The 21,916-nt window shown below is 43.8% G+C and overlaps 1 protein-coding gene across 2 annotated transcripts in view; it reads left to right on the forward strand.

The window, feature by feature from the left end:
- kcnh8 (potassium voltage-gated channel, subfamily H (eag-related), member 8) overlaps positions 1–21,916 on the forward strand; it is a 79,014-nt gene that overhangs the window by 30,487 nt on the left and 26,611 nt on the right. For both annotated transcript variants that reach the window (XM_012874267.3, XM_036145008.1), the window contains exons 4-8: positions 9,241–9,368; positions 11,413–11,650; positions 11,772–11,929; positions 19,357–19,561; positions 21,449–21,658. In XM_012874267.3, coding sequence (XP_012729721.2) covers positions 9,241–9,368; positions 11,413–11,650; positions 11,772–11,929; positions 19,357–19,561; positions 21,449–21,658 — 939 coding nt within the window. The remainder of the gene's footprint in view (positions 1–9,240; positions 9,369–11,412; positions 11,651–11,771; positions 11,930–19,356; positions 19,562–21,448; positions 21,659–21,916) is intronic.

Genomic DNA, 21,916 nt, shown 5'->3' on the forward strand with positions numbered 1-21,916 from the left:
CCCTTGTTCTTGTTTCCACCTTGTTGTGTTCCTGATCCATGTCTCTCCTGCCTTCCTTGAAGTTTGTTATTTCCGTTACTAGTAAACCACCTTTCACCTCAAAGCACGTCCTCCTACCCCTTGTCTGCAATTTGCTCCATTTCCAACAACCTACATCATGACAGTTGTAATATATTATATGAGGTTTAGAACATGTGTCATGGTTGAGTTTTGGTTTGGCTTTGTTTTTCTGTTATTTTCATTTTTTCATCTCTTTTGGGTTAGGTTTGACTTTATTTATTGTTAGTTTTCAGTCATCAGTTATTTTCTGTCATTTTTCACTTCACCTCCTCAGCAGTCAGTCACACCTGTTATCATTTACCAGTCAATTAGCCAGATCCTTGTTCCACCTGTGAAGTGCTCTATTTAAACCTCCCTCTGCCTTCAGTTCAGCACTGGGCCGTCATCATTCCTCACCTATCCATGCCAGTCCCCGTTTTGCCTTGGAAGCTTGTTTTGCTCCTGTTGTTAAGGTTAGTCCTGCCAGTTACTCTAAAGACTGTTCGTTTCACTGTTTGTTCCTGGAAAGGCTCTGCTCTGTGCCTTGGTGTCTCTCTAGTTCTGCTAACCTGACTAGCCGCCCTGGAGAAGCTCAGCTCTGGACATCGGTTACTCTCTAGTTCTGCTAACCTGACTAGCCGCCCTGGAGAAGCTCAGCTCTGTGCCCTGGTGTCTCTCAAGTTCTGCTAACCTGACTAGCCGCCCTGGAGAAGCTCAGCTCTGTGCCCTGGTGTCTCTCAAGTTCTGCTAACCTGACTAGCCGCCCTGGTGAAGCTCAGCTCTGTGCCCTGGTGTCTTTTATGAACTGCTAACCTGAGTGCTATGAGGCCTGCTAGCCGAGCAGCTCTTAGCAAGTGTGGACTCTCTGTCTCCGGGCCGTCAGCTCCTGCCATCACCTTCACTCAGTTTCTGTGCAACCAGCTCCTCATCAGACCTCCACCCATCAACCTTGCAATAAAGACTCTCAAACTTTTAGTCCCGTGTGTGTGTCCTGAAGTTCATCGGTAAACAAAATCATGACAGTACGGCCCAGTCCAAAGGTGAACTCAGGCGCCATGCGGGGCTTACCTGCTGGAGTTGACGACCCGGAGATCCTCGCATATTTGGAGATGTGCGAACGCCAGATGAGGGAGAGGTATGCCAAGATGGCTTCCGCCCGGGACCCTGCGCCACCCGTCCGGACTGACTCCACTCCCCAGGTGGTTTACGTGGGCGTTGTTACGGCTACCCCGGAACCCGGGAAAGGAAGCCGCTCAGCCTCTCGTCGTCTCGGTCATCATCTCCATGACTCACAGCTGGCCCCTCGAGTAAGGCACATCGTTCCACCTAGCAGACCCCCACGCATCGAGGAGAGCCAGCTGTGGGAGTTCTACTACGGAGACCGAGACGACTTTCTGCCCTGTTGGCCAGCTGCCACCCCCGAGATTGCCTCAGATTCCTCATCTGTCCCCTCCCGGCGAAGACGGCGTAACCACCGGCGCGGAGGGTCCGTCAAGGTTCAAGAGGAGGATCCGCCTCCAACCTCGGCGCTCTCCGAAGCCTGTAGCCCGGCGCCGCTCTCCGAAGCCTGTAGCCCGGCGCCGCTCTCCGAAGCCTGTAGCCCGGCGCCGCTCTCCGAAGCCTGTAGCCCGGCGCCGCTCTCCGAAGCCTGTAGCCCGGCGCCGCTCTCCGAAGCCTGTTGCCCGTCACAGCCCGAAGTAGCCGAAGAGTTGGTTCAGTCTCCGCCCGAAAGCTTCGAGCTGCCTAAAACAGACCCGTCGGCCGACGAGGTAGTTGTTTCGCCTCAAGCCGAGGCCGACGAGGGAGCTGTTTTGCCTCAAGCCGAGGCCTCCGAGGGAGCCGCTTTGCCTCAAGCCGAGGCCTCCGAGGGAGCCGCTTTGCCTCAGCCCGAGGCCTCCGAGGGAGCCGCTTTGCCTCAGCCCGAGGCCTCCGAGGGAGCCGCTTTGCCTCAGCCCGAGGCCTCCGAGGGAGCCGCTTTGCCTCAGCCCGAGGCCTCCGAGGGAGCCGCTTTGCCTCAGCCCGAGGCCTCCGAGGGAGCCGCTTTGCCTCAGCCCGAGGCCTCCGAGGGAGCCGCTTTGCCTCAGCCCGAGGCCTCCGAGGGAGCCGCTTTGCCTCAGCCCGAGGCCTCCGAGGGAGCCGCTTTGCCTCTGTTCAAGTCCCGTGAGGAGGTCCAGGAGGACCTGCCTCCGCCCAAGTCCCGTGAGGAGGTCCAGGAGGACCTGCCTCCGCCCAAGTCCCGTGAGGAGGTCCAGGAGGACCTGCCTCCGCCCAAGTCCCGTGAGGAGGTCCAGGAGGACCTGCCTCCGCCCAAGTCCCGTGAGGAGGTCCAGGAGGACCTGCCTCCGCCCAAGTCCCGTGAGGAGGTCCAGGAGGATCCGCCTCTGGCCTCGGTTTCCGCCGAGACCTGTAGCTTGGTGCCGCCTCAGACTGATCTGTTTGGCCGGAGCCGCAGATTGCGGACTTCGAGCCGCTCGACTCTGCCTCGTCGGGGCCGTCCACCACGGCGCCTGCCTCTGACTCCTCAGTTTGGCCGGAGCCGCAGACTGCGGACTTCGAGCCGCTCGACTCTGCCTCGTCGGGGCCGTCCACCACGGCGCCCGCCTCTGACTCCTCTGTTTGGCCGGAGCCGCAGACTGCGGACTTCGAGCCGCTCGACTCTTCCTCGTCGGGGCCGTCCACCACGGCGCCCGTCTCTGACTTTCCTGTTCGGCCGGAGCCGCCGACCGTGGTCTCCGGGCCGCTTGACTCTGCCTCGTCGGGGCCGCCCTCCTCGAGGGTTTAATCGGGCGATGCTGCTCCGCCGCCTGCCTCGTCCAGGACGACCTCCACGAAGACTTTTTCTTTTTTTTGCTTAGCAGCCGTTTTTGCCTGAGCCCTTAAGGCCAGTGCCTTGTTGTTTTGTTTTGGGCTCGATTTCAGTTTTTGATTTACTTAGGATTTTTGGGGTTTTAGAGTTATTTAGGGGTTCTTGTTTTCTTAGAGTTCTTAGTCTCTGTTTTGCTTTTGTTTTTCCTGCTCCGTTTTAGGATTCTAGGTTTTGCCTTAGTTTCCAAGCTTTGCTTTGTTTCCTCATTTATAGCCTTAGTTCTCTGGTTTTCTCGTTAGTTTACTTATTCATGTTCTAGTTTTCTTGTTTTGCCTTAATTTGTAGTTTAGCCTTAGTCTCATAGTTCTGCTTAGTATTTTGTTTTGGTTTTGCATAAGTTTTATAGTTTTTCTTGAATGTCTTGATCTTTTTCCTAGTTTTTTTGTTTTATTTTGATTTTCTAGTTTTTTGCTTCGGTTTTTCTTTTGTTATTCCTACCCTAGTTCTTCTGGTTTTGTTCTATAGGTTAGTTCATGCCTGGTTTTCTAGTTTTTGGTTTAGATCTGTAGTTTCCCAGCGCTCTTTAGGTCCCAGCGCTTCTTAGTTTTGTTTTGGCCCCCTAGCTCTTAGTCCCCTGGCGTGTTTGACGCTCTCCATTCTCCGGAATTTAGACGCCCTTAGTTCCTGGTATTTTTGTTTCCTGGTGTGTTAGGACGCCCTCTGACCCCTGTAGATTTCGTGTTTTTCTGGCGTGTTAGAACGCCCTTTGTCTCCTGCCGTATTAGGATGCCCTTTGTTCCTGGTTCCCTGGTGTTTAGATTTCTAGCGTTTAGATTTAGTGTTCCCGACGTGCTTAGACGCGCTCTGTTCTCGATTCCCCGGCGTGTTAGGACGCCCTCTGTTTTCGGTTCCCCGGCGTGTTAGGACGCCCTCTGTTTTCGGTTCCCCGGCGTGTTAGGACGCCCTCTGTTTTCGGTTCCCCGGCGTGTTAGGACGCCCTCTGTTTTCGGTTCCCCGGCGTGTTAGGACGCCCTCTGTTCTCGGTTCCCCGGCGTGTTGGGACGCCCTCTGTTCTCGGTTCCCCGGCGTGTAAGTACGCCCTCCGTTCTTGTTCCTAGGCGTTTTAGATGTTCCTGCTTCCCTCATATCCCGACGTTCTCTTCCCCAGCCCCGGCGTTTTCCTCACGCCCCGGCGGGTTTCCCTTTGGCGCTAAGTACGCCCGTTCCTTCCCTTTGGCGTTAAGTACGCCCGTTCCTTCCCTTTGGCGTTAAGTACGCCCGTTCCTTCCCTTTGGCGTTAAGTACGCCCGTTCCTTCCCTTTGGCGTTAGGTACGCTCGTTCCTTCCCTTTGGCGTTAAGTACGCTCGTTCCTTCCCTTTGGCGCTGTCGTGCGCTCGTTCCTTCCCTTTGGCGCTGTCGTGCGCTCGCTCCTTCCCTTTGGCGCTGTCGTGCGCTCGCTCCTTCCCTTTGGCGCTGTCGTGCGCTCGTTCCTTCCCTTTGGCGCTGTCGTGCGCTCGTTCCTTCCCTTTGGCGCTGTCGTGCGCTCGTTCCTTCCCTTTGGCGCTGTCGTGCGCTCGTTCCTTCCCTTTGGCGCTGTCGTGCGCTCGTTCCTTCCCTTTGGCGCTGTCGTGCGCTCGTTCCTTCCCTTTGGCGCTGTCGTGCGCTCGTTCCTTCCCTCTGGCGCTGTCGTGCGCTCGTTCCTTCCCTCTGGCGCTGTCGTGCGCTCGTTCCTTCCCTTTGGCGCTGTCGTGCGCTCGTTCCTTCCCTTTGGCGCTGTCGTGCGCTCGTTCCTTCCCTTTGGCGCTGTCGTGCGCTCGTTCCTTCCCTCTGGCGCTGTCGTGCGCCTGTTTCTTCCCTCTGGCGCTAAGTACGCTTGTTTCTTCCCTCTGGCGTTGTCGTACGCCTGTTCTTCCCTCTGGCGTTGTTGTACGCCTGTTTCTTCCCTCTGGCGTTGTTGTACGCCTGTTTCTTCCCTCTGGCATTGTCGTACGCCTGTTCTGCCTGGTGGCGATGTTCGCCTGTCAACGTCGGTTAAACGCCTTTTGTTTTGCCTACCAGCATCTGTTAGACATCCTTTTTAGTTCGCCCTAGTGGGTAGTTTTGGTTTGATTTTAGCCTACGATCCTACTTTCCCTCCACCCACCCAGGATAGATCAGCTTGGTTATGACTCTTGCCCGCCATCCTGCCTTCCCTCCACCCACTCAGGTTAGATCAGCTTAGTTATGACTCTTGCCCGCCATCCTGCCTTCCCTCCACCCACTCAGGTTAGATCAGCTTAGTTATGACTCTTGCCCGCCATCCTGCCGTCCCTCCACCCACCCTGGTTAGATCAGCTTAGTTATGACTCTTGCCCGCCATCCTGCCGTCCCTCCACCCACCCTGGTTCGGTCACTTTGTAGTTTGTTTTGTTTGATAGGCCGTCCGGAGTCCGGCCTTGAGGGGGGGGTAATGTCATGGTTGAGTTTTGGTTTGGCTTTGTTTTTCTGTTATTTTCATTTTTTCATCTCTTTTGGGTTAGGTTTGACTTTATTTATTGTTAGTTTTCAGTCATCAGTTATTTTCTGTCATTTTTCACTTCACCTCCTCAGCAGTCAGTCACACCTGTTATCATTTACCAGTCAATTAGCCAGATCCTTGTTCCACCTGTGAAGTGCTCTATTTAAACCTCCCTCTGCCTTCAGTTCAGCACTGGGCCGTCATCATTCCTCACCTATCCATGCCAGTCCCCGTTTTGCCTTGGAAGCTTGTTTTGCTCCTGTTGTTAAGGTTAGTCCTGCCAGTTACTCTAAAGACTGTTCGTTTCACTGTTTGTTCCTGGAAAGGCTCTGCTCTGTGCCTTGGTGTCTCTCTAGTTCTGCTAACCTGACTAGCCGCCCTGGAGAAGCTCAGCTCTGGACATCGGTTACTCTCTAGTTCTGCTAACCTGACTAGCCGCCCTGGAGAAGCTCAGCTCTGTGCCCTGGTGTCTCTCAAGTTCTGCTAACCTGACTAGCCGCCCTGGAGAAGCTCAGCTCTGTGCCCTGGTGTCTCTCAAGTTCTGCTAACCTGACTAGCCGCCCTGGTGAAGCTCAGCTCTGTGCCCTGGTGTCTTCTATGAACTGCTAACCTGAGTGCTATGAGGCCTGCTAGCCGAGCAGCTCTTAGCAAGTGTGGACTCTCTGTCTCCGGGCCGTCAGCTCCTGCCATCACCTTCACTCAGTTTCTGTGCAACCAGCTCCTCATCAGACCTCCACCCATCAACCTTGCAATAAAGACTCTCAAACTTTTAGTCCCGTGTGTGTGTCCTGAAGTTCATCGGTAAACAAAATCATGACAACATGAAAATTGCACAGATATTTTTTTCATTGGTACTTGAACTCATGTTCTGATGAACATATTTACGGTTTTACTGGAGAAATGGGCAACTGAACCAAATACTGCTCTAAAACTTAGACAGGCTTCTTGTCTTTCAACTGCACATTCACTTTGTACATCTGAGTGAAATTTTGTTGCAAGGCTCCGAGTAAAAACAGATGACAAAAGAGAAACATTCTAAATATAAGACATTTTTATAGATACAGAAAAACTATGTCTAAGACAGTATGAACAGTGCAATGTAGAAGCAGGAGGTATTGCAACAATGACTGGACCATATCATGATCCAGATAGTACATAAAAGAAACAGAAATTAATCAATATATTGTGACATTTATCAGGATGTCTACAACACTGGATTATCTTGATTTTCCATAGGAAAGTTTTTAAGAAGTTTTTGCTTTTGCCAAAGTTTTTTTTTTTTTTTTTACAGTGAACTTTAGTCTGGCTTTCATGTTTTTTCTTAGAGAGCAAAGGTTTCCTCCTTGCATACCTCCAGTTGCAGGTGTACTTGTGCAGTCTCATTTTAATTGTACAGACATGCACTTTAAAATCAAGAATAGGAAGAGACCGCTGTAGGCTCCGTGATGACAGTTCAACATTTATCAAGACTTGTTTTAGTAACTTGTGGTTTGCTCTCGGGGTGAATTTTCTTGCATGACCTGATCTGGACATGTTGGCAGTTGTTGCAGCACCCCCACTTATAGACTATTTTCCCCACAGTCAAATGACAGATTTTAAATTATTTTAAGATCTCTTTAAATCCATAGACTGGACTAACAAGTTGTGATTTGAGCTATTTTAAGTGGGAATAAAGGTGGGGTGTACCAATTTATTCATCACCAGGAATCATTTTTTCATATAATGTTGCTGACAGATTTCCAGGTTTTGTCATCAGATTTTGGATTTTATTTACATTGCTTGAATTCTTAAGTATTGTTAAAATTTATATAAAATATCTATAGGCCAAAGTATGTTGGGAAAATACATTGTAGACCATCCTTATTTTTTCACCTGACTCACCTCACCCTAATTCATCTGAAATTGATGAGCTTGTCTAATGATGGGAAGCAGACATTATTGTGATTGATGAACTCTGGTGTCGCAACGGCTGGCCATTACGATTTGCTGTTCTTCTTCTTCTTCTTCTTCTTCATCTTATTGTACTTCTTAGGAAAATAGAACAGAAAAACCTCAGTTTGATTGGTTGTGGTTTTACATGCTGCAACCTCAGACGAGAATTTTAGCTGATACATATGGGAAAAATGACATTAGTGGGGCATTTCCACCCAAGCCGGGGATTCCTCACATGTGACCCACTTAGCTATCCTTAAACAGAGTAAAGGTAGGAAACTCAATTTCTGAAGTCAGCTACCATTTGTTATTTATAAAATAGCTTACATTTTATATCTTCTGATGGTTGTTTAGTTATTGTCGGTTGTTTTAACCACTATCATGTGTGCTGCTGCCTTTCTTGACCAGGTCACCCATCTGAAAGAGGTCTTGACCTCAATGGGCCTTTTATACTGTTGCTAAACCTGGTACAGGTTTAATTGTAAACAATTTGCTGTATCAGCTTGATTCCTTTTCTGTCATACATTTTCACTGTTGTCTACCCAATTTTCTGCTATGTTTTCCCCCACTGCCCCGTTCCTCCATGCCCTCTGTTTCTCGTCTGCTCCAGCTGTTTTTATCAGCAGATGTCCATTCTCACCTCTGCCTTCAACTCTTAAATGCCTTTGCCCCCTCATACACAACACTCACTCCTCTCCTCGACTCCCTGAATGTGAAAGGGAGTGCAGGGAAATTCATTTGATCTAAAAATAAGCATGTCTCTGTCTCCGTGCTCCTGCCGTGTCGCTTCCCCCAAGGCTGTGCCTGGTTATGGATGGGCCCTGTCCGCCTGCCTTGTCTGGGGTCCACACAAAAAATGCAAAAGGAGCACACAGACTTTCCAAAGAGACGCTTGGAAGCAGTTATCACTTTTACTCTGCGGAGAGGAATTTGTGTATAAACCTACTTTCTTAAATCAATCAGGTCTTAGTCCCTCCTGTTGGTTCATGTCAGTAAAGAAGTGAAGCAGGACCCCACAGCAATAATGTACTTTCTGTAATTACCTAACTCCTCCAACTGAACTTATCCCTACTGCATAATCTGTCTCTCTCTTATTGCAGTACACTGAAAAGAAGACACACAGGTGCACATTTGCAAAATCGCACACCTGTAATTACACACAGCAAATATAACATCATATAGCGATATATAGACTTTAATTTTTTTCATGATATATTGTGGTACAATTGTGATAACCATAACAGAAATGATAAAATACTATTTCCAGCTGTATGGCTGTGACTGCATGTCACAGCAATTACAGTTCCACAAACTCAAATACCATCATCAAAAAAACCATATTTAATTGTGTCTCATATAAAATATTGAGACAAAATATGAAATAGGCTTCATCAGGACACACAGAGTGCCGGTTTTGTCACTAAACTGCACACAGTAACTGCATTTACTTAATTTTTGAATTTATTGATAGTTCTTGATGCTCTTGAGCAACCAACAGTGGAAAAGATTGCAAAAATAACAATCCTGACAATGCTGGTTTTTGGCCTTTTCAGACATTATCAATTTGAATTTAAGATAAATCCAAATTCTTCTTGGAAAAAAAAATTCCCAATAATGATAAAACTGTACAATAAATGCCCACCGCTAACATCATACTGAACTGTCTCCAGGTTAAAAGCAAAAAACGGAGTTAGGGTATTATTAGCATTTACAAAAAGTACTGTGTGATGTGACTATTAAAGGTACTTTTGACTGTACAAAGGTAACCTCTCTAACACATTTTTTTGCGGCTATAAACAAACTGCTCATTCTCCTTTTGCATATTCATGTCTTCCTATTTAGGACAGAATATTATGTGTTTTTCATCAAGCATAATGACTGATTCAATCAACAAGAGTTAACCTTGGGGGGTAGATGTTGCTGTGGATGGGTGTGTAGCAACATTTCGTGTGCATGTGTTTACAGAGCGACGACGCGGCAGGGTGAAACCCGGGTCTTCGTTCAGCTCGGCTCGTCTGCGGGGCAGCACCGTGCTCTACCACATCTCTGGCCACCTCCACAGCAGGGAGAAGAGCAAGATTAAAATCAACAAGGTATCATCCCGTTGTTCAAACAACAAAAGCGGGGCAGGAAAAGATCATGCAAACATGGGTGAGGGTCACTGTGTGGAGAAAAGGGAGCATCGGGGCTGTTGTTGAAGCACAGATGACAAAATCAAGGGCAGACAGGTGAGACAGCGGAGGAGGGAGAAACATGAGAGCATTAGCTCTTCCACAAACAACAATTAAGCATTTGGATGCACAAACTGTTGTACTAATATGGATGCCTTACTTAAAGCAACAATAAAATACTATACATTTTTAATTTGCCTGTTGCCTCAAAATGGGATTGTGCGGATTAGTTATGAATAGTTAATATCTTAGGATGTATTCTTGTTTTTAAACGGCCTTCCCCGAAGCTGAACTTTAAGAAATACAATAAGAACGTCCCCAGAGGTTTGAAGTTCAACTCGGAAAGCTGAACGTCGTTGAGACACATTGAGGTTAATATCAGAAACACATAGAGGCCCCAGCAAATGTTCCAGGCATAAAATACATATTATCACTTAAGACGCTTTTTATTTCACTAAACTATGGCACAGATGATCGGGGAACCTCTGTTTTCCGACATGTTACGACACAACAGGCAAAAAATCTACCCTGGGAGTCTCCTCATATACCAGTCTTTTGAAAATAATCAGTGTAATGATCCAGTTTTTTGCAAAGAAAATGCAAAAAAAACAGGATCCCCCACCGCCGCAACGTTCCCTTCCTTAAAACTAGATGGCAAACATACGATTCTGCCCACCTTGAAATGTTTTGTGAAAGGCAGCAGAGAGGGCTTAATCAGGAAAATAATGCAGAATGTCTCATGAAGGGGCTAAGCAGACAGTAGTAGAGCTGGGCCTAATGAAAAGCAAAGAGCTGAAGAGATGTTTGAACAAATACAAAGTATTAAGGCAGTATTAGTTAATGGTACTGAGTATTTTACTTTCTATTACTGTGTTTTGATGTCTGCAGTTATTTTTAAGGAATTGGACTAGGGTTCTGTTCCCTCTAAAGCAAATGTTTAGCATAACCAGCCTTATCTGTCTTTACACCTCTTAGATATGGGCGAAGTAAGACTCTGGAAAACACTTTACAAATTGGACATTTTAAAAACTTACTATACATCTGATAAATTAAGTTTTTTCTTTTTTCTGTTACAATTAAAGTACCTTACAAAGGTGAGCACATCCCTCTTGTAAATATTTTATTGTATCTCTTCATGGGACATCACTGAAGATATGACACTGGCACAATGTAAAGCAGTCAGTGTGCAGCTTGTATACCAAGGTAAATTGACTTTAGACTTTAGACAAACTTTATTGTCATTTTGTATACACAGAGTGCGTACAGAAAGAAATTTCGTTGGCATACAGCTTGAGAATTTCAGTAAATTGCAGTGGATTTCAGAATAAATTAAATTTGCTGTCTCCTCGAAAAAACTCAACGAACTAATGTCCAAACCACTGGCAATGAATGTAAGCTCCTCCACCTTCCGTTTGAGGATACCCCACAGATGCTCAATAGGCCTTAGACGGACAGACAGTTGATTTCCATTCTTTAGCACTGTCTTTACATTATCACTATCACTTTATTTTAGATCTATAGTTTTATATATATATATATATATATATATATATATATATATATATATATATATATATATATATATATATATATATATATAGCCTGTTGCAGTTTCCATAACTTGCATGATTGAAAATCTCCACAAGCACAAAATGTAGATGATTTCACAATGAGAATTTCTCATCTCATCTTGTTCAGAGATGTGCTGCATTTTTATACATCTGAATTATATCTCAGAAAGCCTTTGTCTGCAAGCCTGGGTCTGTTTTTATTGGGTAACGAATAAGTAAAGCAACTACGGGGGATATGTTTTTGCTTAGTGATGAGCTGCTGTAATACCCTATTGTAAAGCATTGTAAAGTACTAATACATATTGTATTCTGCAATTCATACCAATTCAACCCAAGTTAATTAAAAATGGAGAAAAAAAAGGATATTAATCTTTTTTTTTTCTTGTCTTGTTCAGAATATGTTTGGAGATCCACCTGCTCTACCGGAATACAAGGTTGCAGATGCCAAGAAGTCCAAATTCATCTTGCTTCACTACAGCACATTTAAAGCCGGCTGGGACTGGCTGATTTTGCTTGCCACCTTCTACGTGGCCGTGACCGTGCCCTATAATGTGTGCTTTATCGGCGACGATGACGATCTGACTCGCAGCACCACCGTCAGCGATATCGGTGTGGAGATTCTCTTCATTATAGGTTGGCTGCAGGTTTTCAACCGTTTCATTGTGTATATAGACAATATAGTGTCCAGCTTTTAGAATAACCAAACACTATTCTGTTTTTTTTTTTCTTTTTTGTTGTTGTTGTTTTTTATCAGACATTATTTTCAATTTTCGCACCACTTTCGTCAGCAAGTCAGGCCAGGTAATCTTTAACGCCCGGCAGATATGCATCCATTACCTGACGACGTGGTTCATCATCGACCTGGTGGCTGCGCTGCCTTTTGACCTGCTCTATGCTGTGAAAGTCAGCGTGGTGAGTAGCCATCTGGATGCTGTTTGACCCGTTTATGTTCTGTTCCTTCTCAGATACAAACAAGTGACTCTGCCCAGTAACAAGCAGCCTTTAACTGTACCATCCCTGAGGAGAGTAACACACTTTCAAGAATATTCATCTGTGCTGTTTCCATATCTGCCCCAGAGCCTTTCTTTTTTTTTTTTTTTTTGCCGTATTGATGCTGCACTCTACTCGAGCACGAGCATCAGCCGACCAGCACCGTATTACTCAAACTTTTTTCTGTCCTGCCTTAGTCAAACACATGGCCCCCTTAAGAGTAGCTGAGAGCAGGATGAAACACGGGTCTGTAGCAATTAGGAAGAGTGTTGTGTCTTACCCCTGGATGACGGATATTAGCTAAACGAGACATAGTACTACAGGGAGCTTTTGAATCGTTGCCTTTTGCAGTTTCTGCTGTCTGGTCCCTAATTTAGAAAAAGCAGGTTTTGACACTGCTGTGTGCCACTGTTTACTTACTGTAGTGTGAATCAAAAAGTGAGACAGACCTTTAAAACTTGTACTGTAAGGATGCACACAGGCATCCAGTCCTATAGATTATCTGTTTGGGTTTTTTCTTGTAAGCAGGAGCATTTTTTGTATCTATAGTGCTCTATGAAAATACAGTTTGGTAGTCTGAAAAGAGGCAAGCCAAAGAAGCTTCATTTGGTGATTGGATCAACTTTACTGTTCTCCATGTTTTTCTTTATTTAATCCATTTCCTAATCCATTTGGGCTTTTGGATTTGTAGTCCAGATGCCTATTTTCTAGCATTTCCTACTCCTCACCAAGCCATGTTTGATGTGACTTCTGGATCATTGTTCTGTTAGAATGACTAATTGTGTCCATCTGACTCAAACTGTCCCTCTCAGAGGAAAGGAATGTGGTTAGAATTGAAATTAAAATAATCCATGAATCAGCTGGCCTCAAGCAAAAGCTGAATGAAGCATGGAGAGCGCTGTCAATATCCACATTAAAGTGAGTTTAATATAAATGGTAAATGGCTTGTACATGTATAGCACTTTATCAAGTCGGATGACCCCAAAGCGCTTCACTCTAAAGTCAGTCATTCACCCATCCACGCACACATTCACACCCTGATGGTGGTGAGTAGCCACAGCTGCCCTGGGGATGACTGACAGAGGCGAGGCTCCCATACATCAGCGCCACCGGGCCCTCTGACCACCGCCAGCAGGCAATTCAGGTGAAGTGTCTTGCCCAAGGACACAACGACTGAGAACGGATTGATAAAGCAAGAGGGCCCTGCTCAAAATCAACACCTTCAAGTACAACCGAAGTATGCAGTTGCCCACATTAGGAGACCAAATGCCGTCTGGGGAAAGGTATTATGATCAGATTAGTGTAAGATTGAGCTGTTTGGCCAATTCACTGCAAAAACGGATCTAAAATAAGTAAAATGTTCTTAAAGTTAGTGTATTTATCCTTGATTTGAGCAGGTAAATAAGATTATCTGCCAATGGAATGAGTATTTTGATCCCTAAAATAAGATAATTAGACATCCTACACTTGAAATAAGATGATGGAGATGAGTTGTTCCTATTTTAAGGGGCAAAAGTCTTATTCCATTGGCAAATCATCTTATTTACCTGCTCAAATCAAGAACGAATACACTCATTTTAAGAACATTTAACTTATTTTTAGTTCCGTTTTTGCAGTGAAGAAGTATGTTTAAAAACACCAAAATAACGCTTTTAAACTCTACTAACGGCCAAGCATGGTGGTGACAGCGTCATGCCGAGGGTCCGTTTTGCTGTCAGTGCTACTGGTGCATTACACAAAGTTATAATGAAGGGGAAAAAAACAACCTCTATATTTTCTAGCTTCATTTCACAAAACTAGACATTTGAAACATGAACATAACCCAAATGCTCCAAAAGGCCAATTGTCTCAAACACATACATCTGATTTTGTATTGGACAGAGCTAGCTAACATTGATCTAGTAGATTGACCTTTTCCCAAACATCTTTCGATCATGATCAGGATTCAAAGCCATGGTCCATGCCACTTTTGCCACGATAGATCTCAGTTAAATTTTCGGTTGTTTTTCTTTTTGAGCCCTTTTAGCCTACTTTATATTGTCACACATGTTCTGTTTGACTAATCAGGTCTGTTGTGGATAGTGAAATTGTGCATAGCTTTCCAAAGCATGTGGTTAATTACTGTTGATTCTGGCTAGTTGTTTTTAACTTAATTAATGAAATTGTCATTTGAAAACTGCCTTTTGTTTTTAAACAGGTAAGATTTTGTTGATATTATCCTTATTTGATGCTTTGAAATATTTGTTTGACATAAAAACAACTACATAGCCCTGAAACACTGTGTGGATGCTTAGCTGACATAGTTATACAGGTGAAAAACAGGTTTTATACCAAAGAATTGAATTATGATCTGAGATAATGGTTAAAGTATTAAGAATATTTGGTTGGGCAAATGGTAAGTGGCAACACTCCAAAGTACTGAGGGTTAAAGCTGTAGCAAAAAGCTACAAAATAAACAGAGACTGTTTGATAGTCCTAACAAAATTCAGAAATATTGCACCTTATCTGCCTCTTAAGATGTCTGTCATGTAAGATGGACTCAGTCTTAAACCTAACTGCCTCTACCTGCTGAGTTTAAAATCCAACATCTGCGATGATATAGGAGGTATTTCTGCAGATGGCACAGTTAACTGTGCAGGCAGCAGTAATTCTGAATGATGCATGCAGTCAGGGTTTCTAATTAGGGGGCCCAGGAGCGCACTTTGGAAAAAAGGCAAAAAGATTAAGAATAAATTAGGCTTTATCAAACAGACAAAGAGGCTGCACAGGAAACATAACAGCTTGTATAAAAATGCAGAATAATCCAATTTGAATATTAACAAAATAAGTTTTGTGCTGTGGAAATTCCATGTGAAATACCAACAGGAACAGGTCACATCAGGTGTAAAGAAAACAAGGCGAGACATTTGTGGATATTAACTAAGAAACTGTTGAAAATTAAAACATAAAGTAAGGCGTCTATAATGTGGCAACCCCAAAGCTAAGCTGTAAACAAAAAGCAGCAAAACCACAAATCAGCGCATGTCCAAGTCCAATAGATTTTGTTCGTCTGCCTTCACACACATAAAAACTTGGGTAACATCCTGTTCTTAATCCACAGTAATATGATGTGGGCTTACCCTTTGCACCTAGACCACATTTGAATAGTTTGGGATGGCTCTCCACAAGATTTCGAAGAGTGTTCATAGGAATTTTATACTCATCCATGGGTACATCTGTGAGGTCAAACAATGATGTTGGAGGAGAATGTCTGGCTCACAGTCAACACTGTAATTAATCTCACAGATATCAGATTGAGGTCACGACCTTGTGTAGGCCAGTCAAGTTCTTACACAACAAACTCACTCGTTCATGTTTTTATGGGCCTTACTTTGTGCAACGGTGCAGTCATCATCAACCTGTTCCCACAGAGTTAAGGCTGGTTTATGCTTGATGTACATACGTTCCGCAAGGGAATGAGACGTGCTGGCAAAAAATCTGCAGCATTTAGGCTCCGTGCGACTTTTCCTCCGAAGTTGCACTACTATTTTAGACTCTAGAGGGCAGTGTTGTACTCCTACATCAAGCGTACTACAACCACAGAATAATCTCCAGCCATTATTAACTATTTGTTGATCACAGTGATTTTTATGATCCAAAGATGTCCATATTAATGAACCTCCGCCAGTAGGAGCGCTTGCTCGTCCGTCATGTTTGCTCTGCACTGGACTATCTGTGTAGTTAGGATTTTCCTAAGTGCAAGGAGCAAAAACTTTTTGCTGCATGGAAGGATGTGGTACCAAAAATGATGTAATATGGCCGTGCGGACTTCGCGGATGCATCAAGCATAAACCAGGCTTAAAGGGCATTAAATTGTTCAAAATGTCTTGTTATGCTAAAGCATTTAGTTCCTTTCACTGGAACTATGGAACCAAGCCCAGATCCTGAAAAAGAACCACAACTCCGCCAAACTTTATGCTTGATGCAATCAGATAACCGGCGTTCTCCCTGAAAATGGCAAAACCAGTCTCCTCCACTAGATTAGATGTATGATCCATCATACAGGCTTTCACTGCTCTACAGTGAAGTGGCAGTGTGCTTTGCATTACACTTGTAGAGATCTGGCTTGGCTGCAGCTGCTTAGCGATGGAACCCATTCGATAAAATTCAAACAATGTGTGTTGTTTTTGAGATAATCTGAAAGCTACATGAAGTTTTGGTGTCTGTAGCTGTTGAAGCAGCAGAAGGTTGTCTGCACTATATGTGCCCTATTACCCATTGTTCCCTACCCTTTCCAATTTGTTATGATACCACTTAAGAGTTGACAGTGGAATATTTGTCAATACAAAAATTCATACAATTCATTTGCAGATTTCTTAAGAGAATGAGTATTTTGTGCTGTTTGGATGAAGTATTTTTTTTTACGTATTAGAAAATCACAGCATACTGATTGCATTTTACTAAACAACGGTGAAACCTTGCAGGGGTTTTATATTAACGTTGTTATGTAACATTAATTTAAAAATATTCAGAGGCCTTAAGAATTCAGTTTATTTTTTAATTAAAATAACTTCTTAAAAGAAAAAGTGTCTGGTGAACAAGGAACAACATGTTGTTTTCACTGTTAAAGGCAGGGCTACTGAGACAGGCTGCCCCAGGCGAAGGAACCGGTTTGGTTCCAGAATCTATTAATGGAAATACCACTCAGTCCCAGTGGAGCAGGGTTTAGGTGCCGGGCTACTGGGCCGTAGGAATCTCTGCTGCCACGGGGGAAAGCAGGGATGTTGGGTGTAGTCGCTGAAGGTTGTGCGTGATGTCCCCTCACAGGATGGAGCATTCAGAGTGTCCTGTTGGAAAGCTGAGGCCATCTTTCTCTCACAATGAGCTACGGGGCCTTGACACCAGCCAACCCTCTGTGATCTCTCCATTTTGTCATTTCTGCTTCGTGGTGTGTTTCATAGTCTGTCACTGAGTTTAATGCCACCCCAAGTTGTTTTCTGCTCTTCTTTTGCCTTAAACCAATTCTTCGTTCGTACCTTCTATATTTGTTAATGTCAGGGTGAGATTTGCTTAGCTATGGTTGTCTTTCTGACTACTGATCTAAACTGACGGTCTCACAATCTGAAATATTTCCATGTAAAACAAAAACAAGCAAAAACAGAGAACATCTATAAGTAGGTAAATACTTTTTCGCAGCAATGTATATGTACACCTCAGCTAAATTGCCCATAATTAATGGAGCCATAGATATATTAATCTCGTAGCATTTTATCAGTAAGATCGTTTGACGCTTCCTGACTGGTTTGAAGCAGTAACAGGTATTTTATTCATCGGTTATGCCAAGAAATATAAAGTTAAATTGTTATTAAGCTCTAGTTTGTGACCAACACACTTATCCAGTTGTTTTCATGACTGCTTTCCATGGAAGTCGTTTAACAAAGGGCAGCTTTAGTGATGCAAACATATTGGGTCTTACAGTTAGTGAGCGTACTTATTGTTTTGCCCCCTGGGTTCTTGAGAAACGCATGAGTCATTTCGAGGGGTTTTTGGCCCAGTACAGCTGCCATCATTGAATAAATAAAAACAAACCGGACCCACAGTGCTGCAGTGACACACCTGAATGGCTAAAGGCATAACCACAGGGGCAGAAATAATGAGACTTTCTGTAAAATTGGAATCTCGAGAATGCAGATGCAGACTTAAAGAGCACAAAATAAGAAAGCAGCCGGGAAGCTAAGAGTAAATTTCACACTGATGAGCATGAAAAAAAAAAAAGAATGAATGTGTGAATAGTGAGGGTGGGATTGAAGTGACAGAGGGCAGAAGTTGAAGGAGACTAGTCTTACACAATGCATGTTTGGTACATTATACAGCACACTTGTCATGCTACTGGAAGAGAAAGGGATGTGGCACAGCCTGCTCCCTCCATAGGTGGGATTCAGAGTGGTGATAGATGGTGGAGGAGAGACGGAGATTCTCCCCACGGCTCAGTAGGAGGTTTCATTACCTATTGTGCACCACTTGTCTTTTATTTCTCTCAGCAAAAGTGTGTAAAAGATACCATTAGGCATGTTGGAGACTTGTGAGCAAGCAGCTCTGATAAAAACCCTTCACATCAGCTCATCTTTGCTCTGTGGCTAAAAGATGGAAAATACTAATCTACCACAGGCTCCAAAGTAACGGTTATATGGGAGGTTATATTTGCACTTCAGAGCACTTTTTTATATATTATGGCAATGCAAACAGGCCAAACAAGTATTGCAAAACATGTTTACCTGATGACGTGACCAGCTTTCCTGTTCCCATTGAAGAAAAGCGTCCCCACTGCACCAACGTGCTTCACCCTGAGGATCATGTGAGGATCATTAGTTCCTTAGTTTTCCACCACACACTGCTTTTTCATTTAAGTTAAATAGGTTCAGACTTGGTCTCATTTGACAAGAGCACCTGTTTTCACATGGATGCTTGGTCCCGTACATGCCTTCTGGCAAACTGCATACCAGAGGTTTTTTTTCAACAGTGGCTCCTATAGAGGACAGATTTTTTCTTTGAGAGCACGATTAATAGTTGCCCTGTCAAGGACCTTCATATTTTCTGTCTAAATCATAAGAAGGTGTCGGAGCACTGCAGCCAAAGTAGCTTGATTAAATAATTCTGATGGGTGAGGATATAAAGTAAAAAAAAAAAAAAAGAAAATAGCAACAAAACAAGCACTTCTGCAAGCAAGTGCCTGATTGCTCTAATTAGTGCTTTTATAAGGGTCCTCCATCAGAAAATAGTCTTCATATGGATCATGCTGTGGGAATGTACAAGCATTTGTCAAGTTCTGATTAAAGATCCAGGTAACAGTTGTTGATGTTCTCACTGAGCTGCTGTTGTGCTTCAGCTCAGGCATTCAAAAAAAAGTTGGTTTTGTGCTTTACTTGTCATACTTAAACAGCAAGTGTCTGCGCTCCGTCGATAAGTGTGGTATATTTTTTAGAATATTTGGATTAAATGTTTGCCATGAATTTACAATGTGATACATTTTTAATATCAATAATTATTGAATGAATTGGGTAAAGGGATATTTCCGTTGTTTTATACATGGTTAAAACTGTTATTTGCATTTATCAAGAATCAAAAAGTTAATTTGAGCTGATTTCCCCATGTGGAAATCTGTTGTTTCTGTCTTCCGTCTAAAGTTGTAAAAAATGAATGTGTAATATTTGAGTTGTCCTCAATAGGACTAAGGAAGGTTAATCAGTAATTGCGGGTTGGTTTTTGTGAAACATTTTGACTGACATATAATCGTTGTGTAAAAACCATCATTAGCTCACTTGCATGTTCAGGTAAATTCTCCTTGGTTTGTGCCTTACCATCACACACAGGTGTCCGTGGTGCACTTGTTAAAAACCGTCCGTCTGCTTCGTCTGCTGAGGCTCCTGCAGAAGATGGACCGCTACTCGCAGCACAGCACCGTGGTCCTCACCCTGCTCATGTCTATGTTCGCCCTTCTGGCCCACTGGATGGCCTGCATCTGGTACATCATCGGCAAGATGGAGATGGAAGCCAATGCCTACAACTGGGATATCGGTAATTGCGGGGAAAATCTTGCTAGACTTTAATGAAGCCCATGGGCTCCCAAGATGTTAAAACAAGCATAATTTGTTGCGAGGCTTAAACTCCTTCCTTTCAGCTGGGACGCTGTTAGGAGCTGAACTGCAGTCAGCAGCAGAGCGTTTGTTCTTTTTCTTACCATGGCCCGGACACTCATTAAAATACTGTTTCTGTGTATTTTTCAGACTTATGTAAATTCACTTCCAAACGTGAGAAATTATGACATTTTAAAAAGTTAGAAAGGAATATAATTTGCAGTGCCTTCAGTTGTTTTCACACCACAACCATGCCTTTTAAAAAAATTCTCTGGGATTTTATGTGGCAGACTAGCACATTGTACATAATTGTGAATTTGAAGCCAAATGATACAGAAAAGAAAAAAAAAAAGAAAAGAAAAAAAAGAAATGTGGTGTGAATTTTTATTTAACCCTCTTCACTTTGATGCCCCTGATTCAAATTAACACAAATGAGTTTATCTATATAGCACCTATGCCATCTCAAGGCATTTCACAGATTCAATTCAATCAAATCATACAGATTATTCAAACGTTTCGTATGGAAACACAGTTTAATCAACTGGTCTCAGAAAATAATATTTTTTTCATCATGACACCGTTAATTCATGTGTGTAGGTTTGTTTTTCTTTCACAAAACATTAGAGAACAAACAGCATCACGAAGAGCAAAGAACACAACAGACAGGTCAGGGTGGAAATAATAATAAAGGGGAACATGTTTAAGTTCTGTGCTGAGGATTGTAGACACATTTTATCTGTAAAAACATCAGAATTTAATAGTTTTGGAAAGTATTTTAAAAACTGTGACGTATGTATGTATGTATGTATGTATGTATGTATGGATGGATGGATGGATGGATGTATGTATGTATGTATGTATGTATGTATGTATGTATGTATGTATGTATGTATGTATGTATGTATGTATGTATGTATGTATGTATGGATGGATGTATGTATGTATGTATGTATGTATGTATGTATGGATGGATGGATGGATGGATGGATGGATGGATGGATGGATGGATGGATGGATGGCTTTCACATTTAAATGTGTTTCTGGGCAAAAGTCTGCACTACGTGATTCCTGCAACGCTTCAATAAACTGCATTTTAAAAACCGTAATGATGCCGTCACATGGCCATTTAGTTAAACCTCTGAGTAGCTATTGAATGGAAATGTGTGAGAGTGTGAAACACATGAGAATAACAGCTCTGTTAAGTGTGGTTTTCCCGACTTTTCATAATTAATGACAGACCCTAATGGCTCTGCCCTCGGCCTCCAGGTCAGTCATGTAATGAGCCCCACAGAGCTGATCTCTGGTCAGTATTGATGCGCTGCAATGCTCGTAATTATCTCATTCTCGCTGAGCAGCTTCGGAGATTTCTCTAGACCAATTACTGCCTTTCAGTGTCATAAAGTAACGGGCCCATGCATGACGGAGGAGTAATGCTTTGCGTCCTAATTATTTACTTCTGCCACTGAAGTTAGTGTCGAAGTGAAGCAGGAATAAGGTGTTTCCTTCCAATTACCATTCATCAGTGTCAGGGAGAGAGTCCCGTGGGATCAGCTGCATGGATTCACACTGTACTGACCGAGATGAGTCTCCGGTTTCCAAACATCTGCTTTGTTTCCGAAATGCACTGGGTTTGTTCTGGAGACTGCATAAATTAAAATTACACATGGTTTACAAACTTCCAAAGCTATGCTTTTGGGTCAGTCTGTATCCACGTTTAGCTCTGCTGCAAAAAGCCTCTCGAGAGGTTGGAGCGCGTGGAACCTCTTATGAAACATGCACTCGTATTGTTTTAGCAGTGAAAGTCAATTGTCGTCGTTTCCCCCAACAGGGTGGCTCCATGAGCTCGGAAAGCGCCTGGAGTCTCCTTACGGCGGGATGGTAGAAGTTAACGCCACTGGCAGCGGTCCCTCCATCCGCAGCGTCTACATCGCTTCGCTCTACTTCACCCTCAGCAGCCTGACCAGCGTGGGCTTCGGCAACGTGTCCGCCAACACCGACGCGGAGAAGATCTTTTCCGTCTGCATCATGCTCATTGGAGGTACACAATTATGCACAATTACTCTACGTGCTACTTTCTCCATGAAATCCCAATATATTACTGTTAATATGTTGGGAAGAAAATGTGAAAAAGTTAAAGGGGTATGCATTCATTGTGTCTTCAACGTTAATTTCAAAGATTAATGACTAAAGCCACGTTAATAAGACTAATTCGTTGGTCTTAGTTAAAATTTCCAATGCACAGTTTTTCTGACCCATTGTAATGCCATCTAATGCGGGACTTTGCAGGGTGGGCTGA

This window comes from Fundulus heteroclitus, chromosome 13, assembly GCF_011125445.2.
Source record: "Fundulus heteroclitus isolate FHET01 chromosome 13, MU-UCD_Fhet_4.1, whole genome shotgun sequence".
NCBI classification, from domain to species: Eukaryota; Metazoa; Chordata; class Actinopteri; order Cyprinodontiformes; family Fundulidae; genus Fundulus; species Fundulus heteroclitus.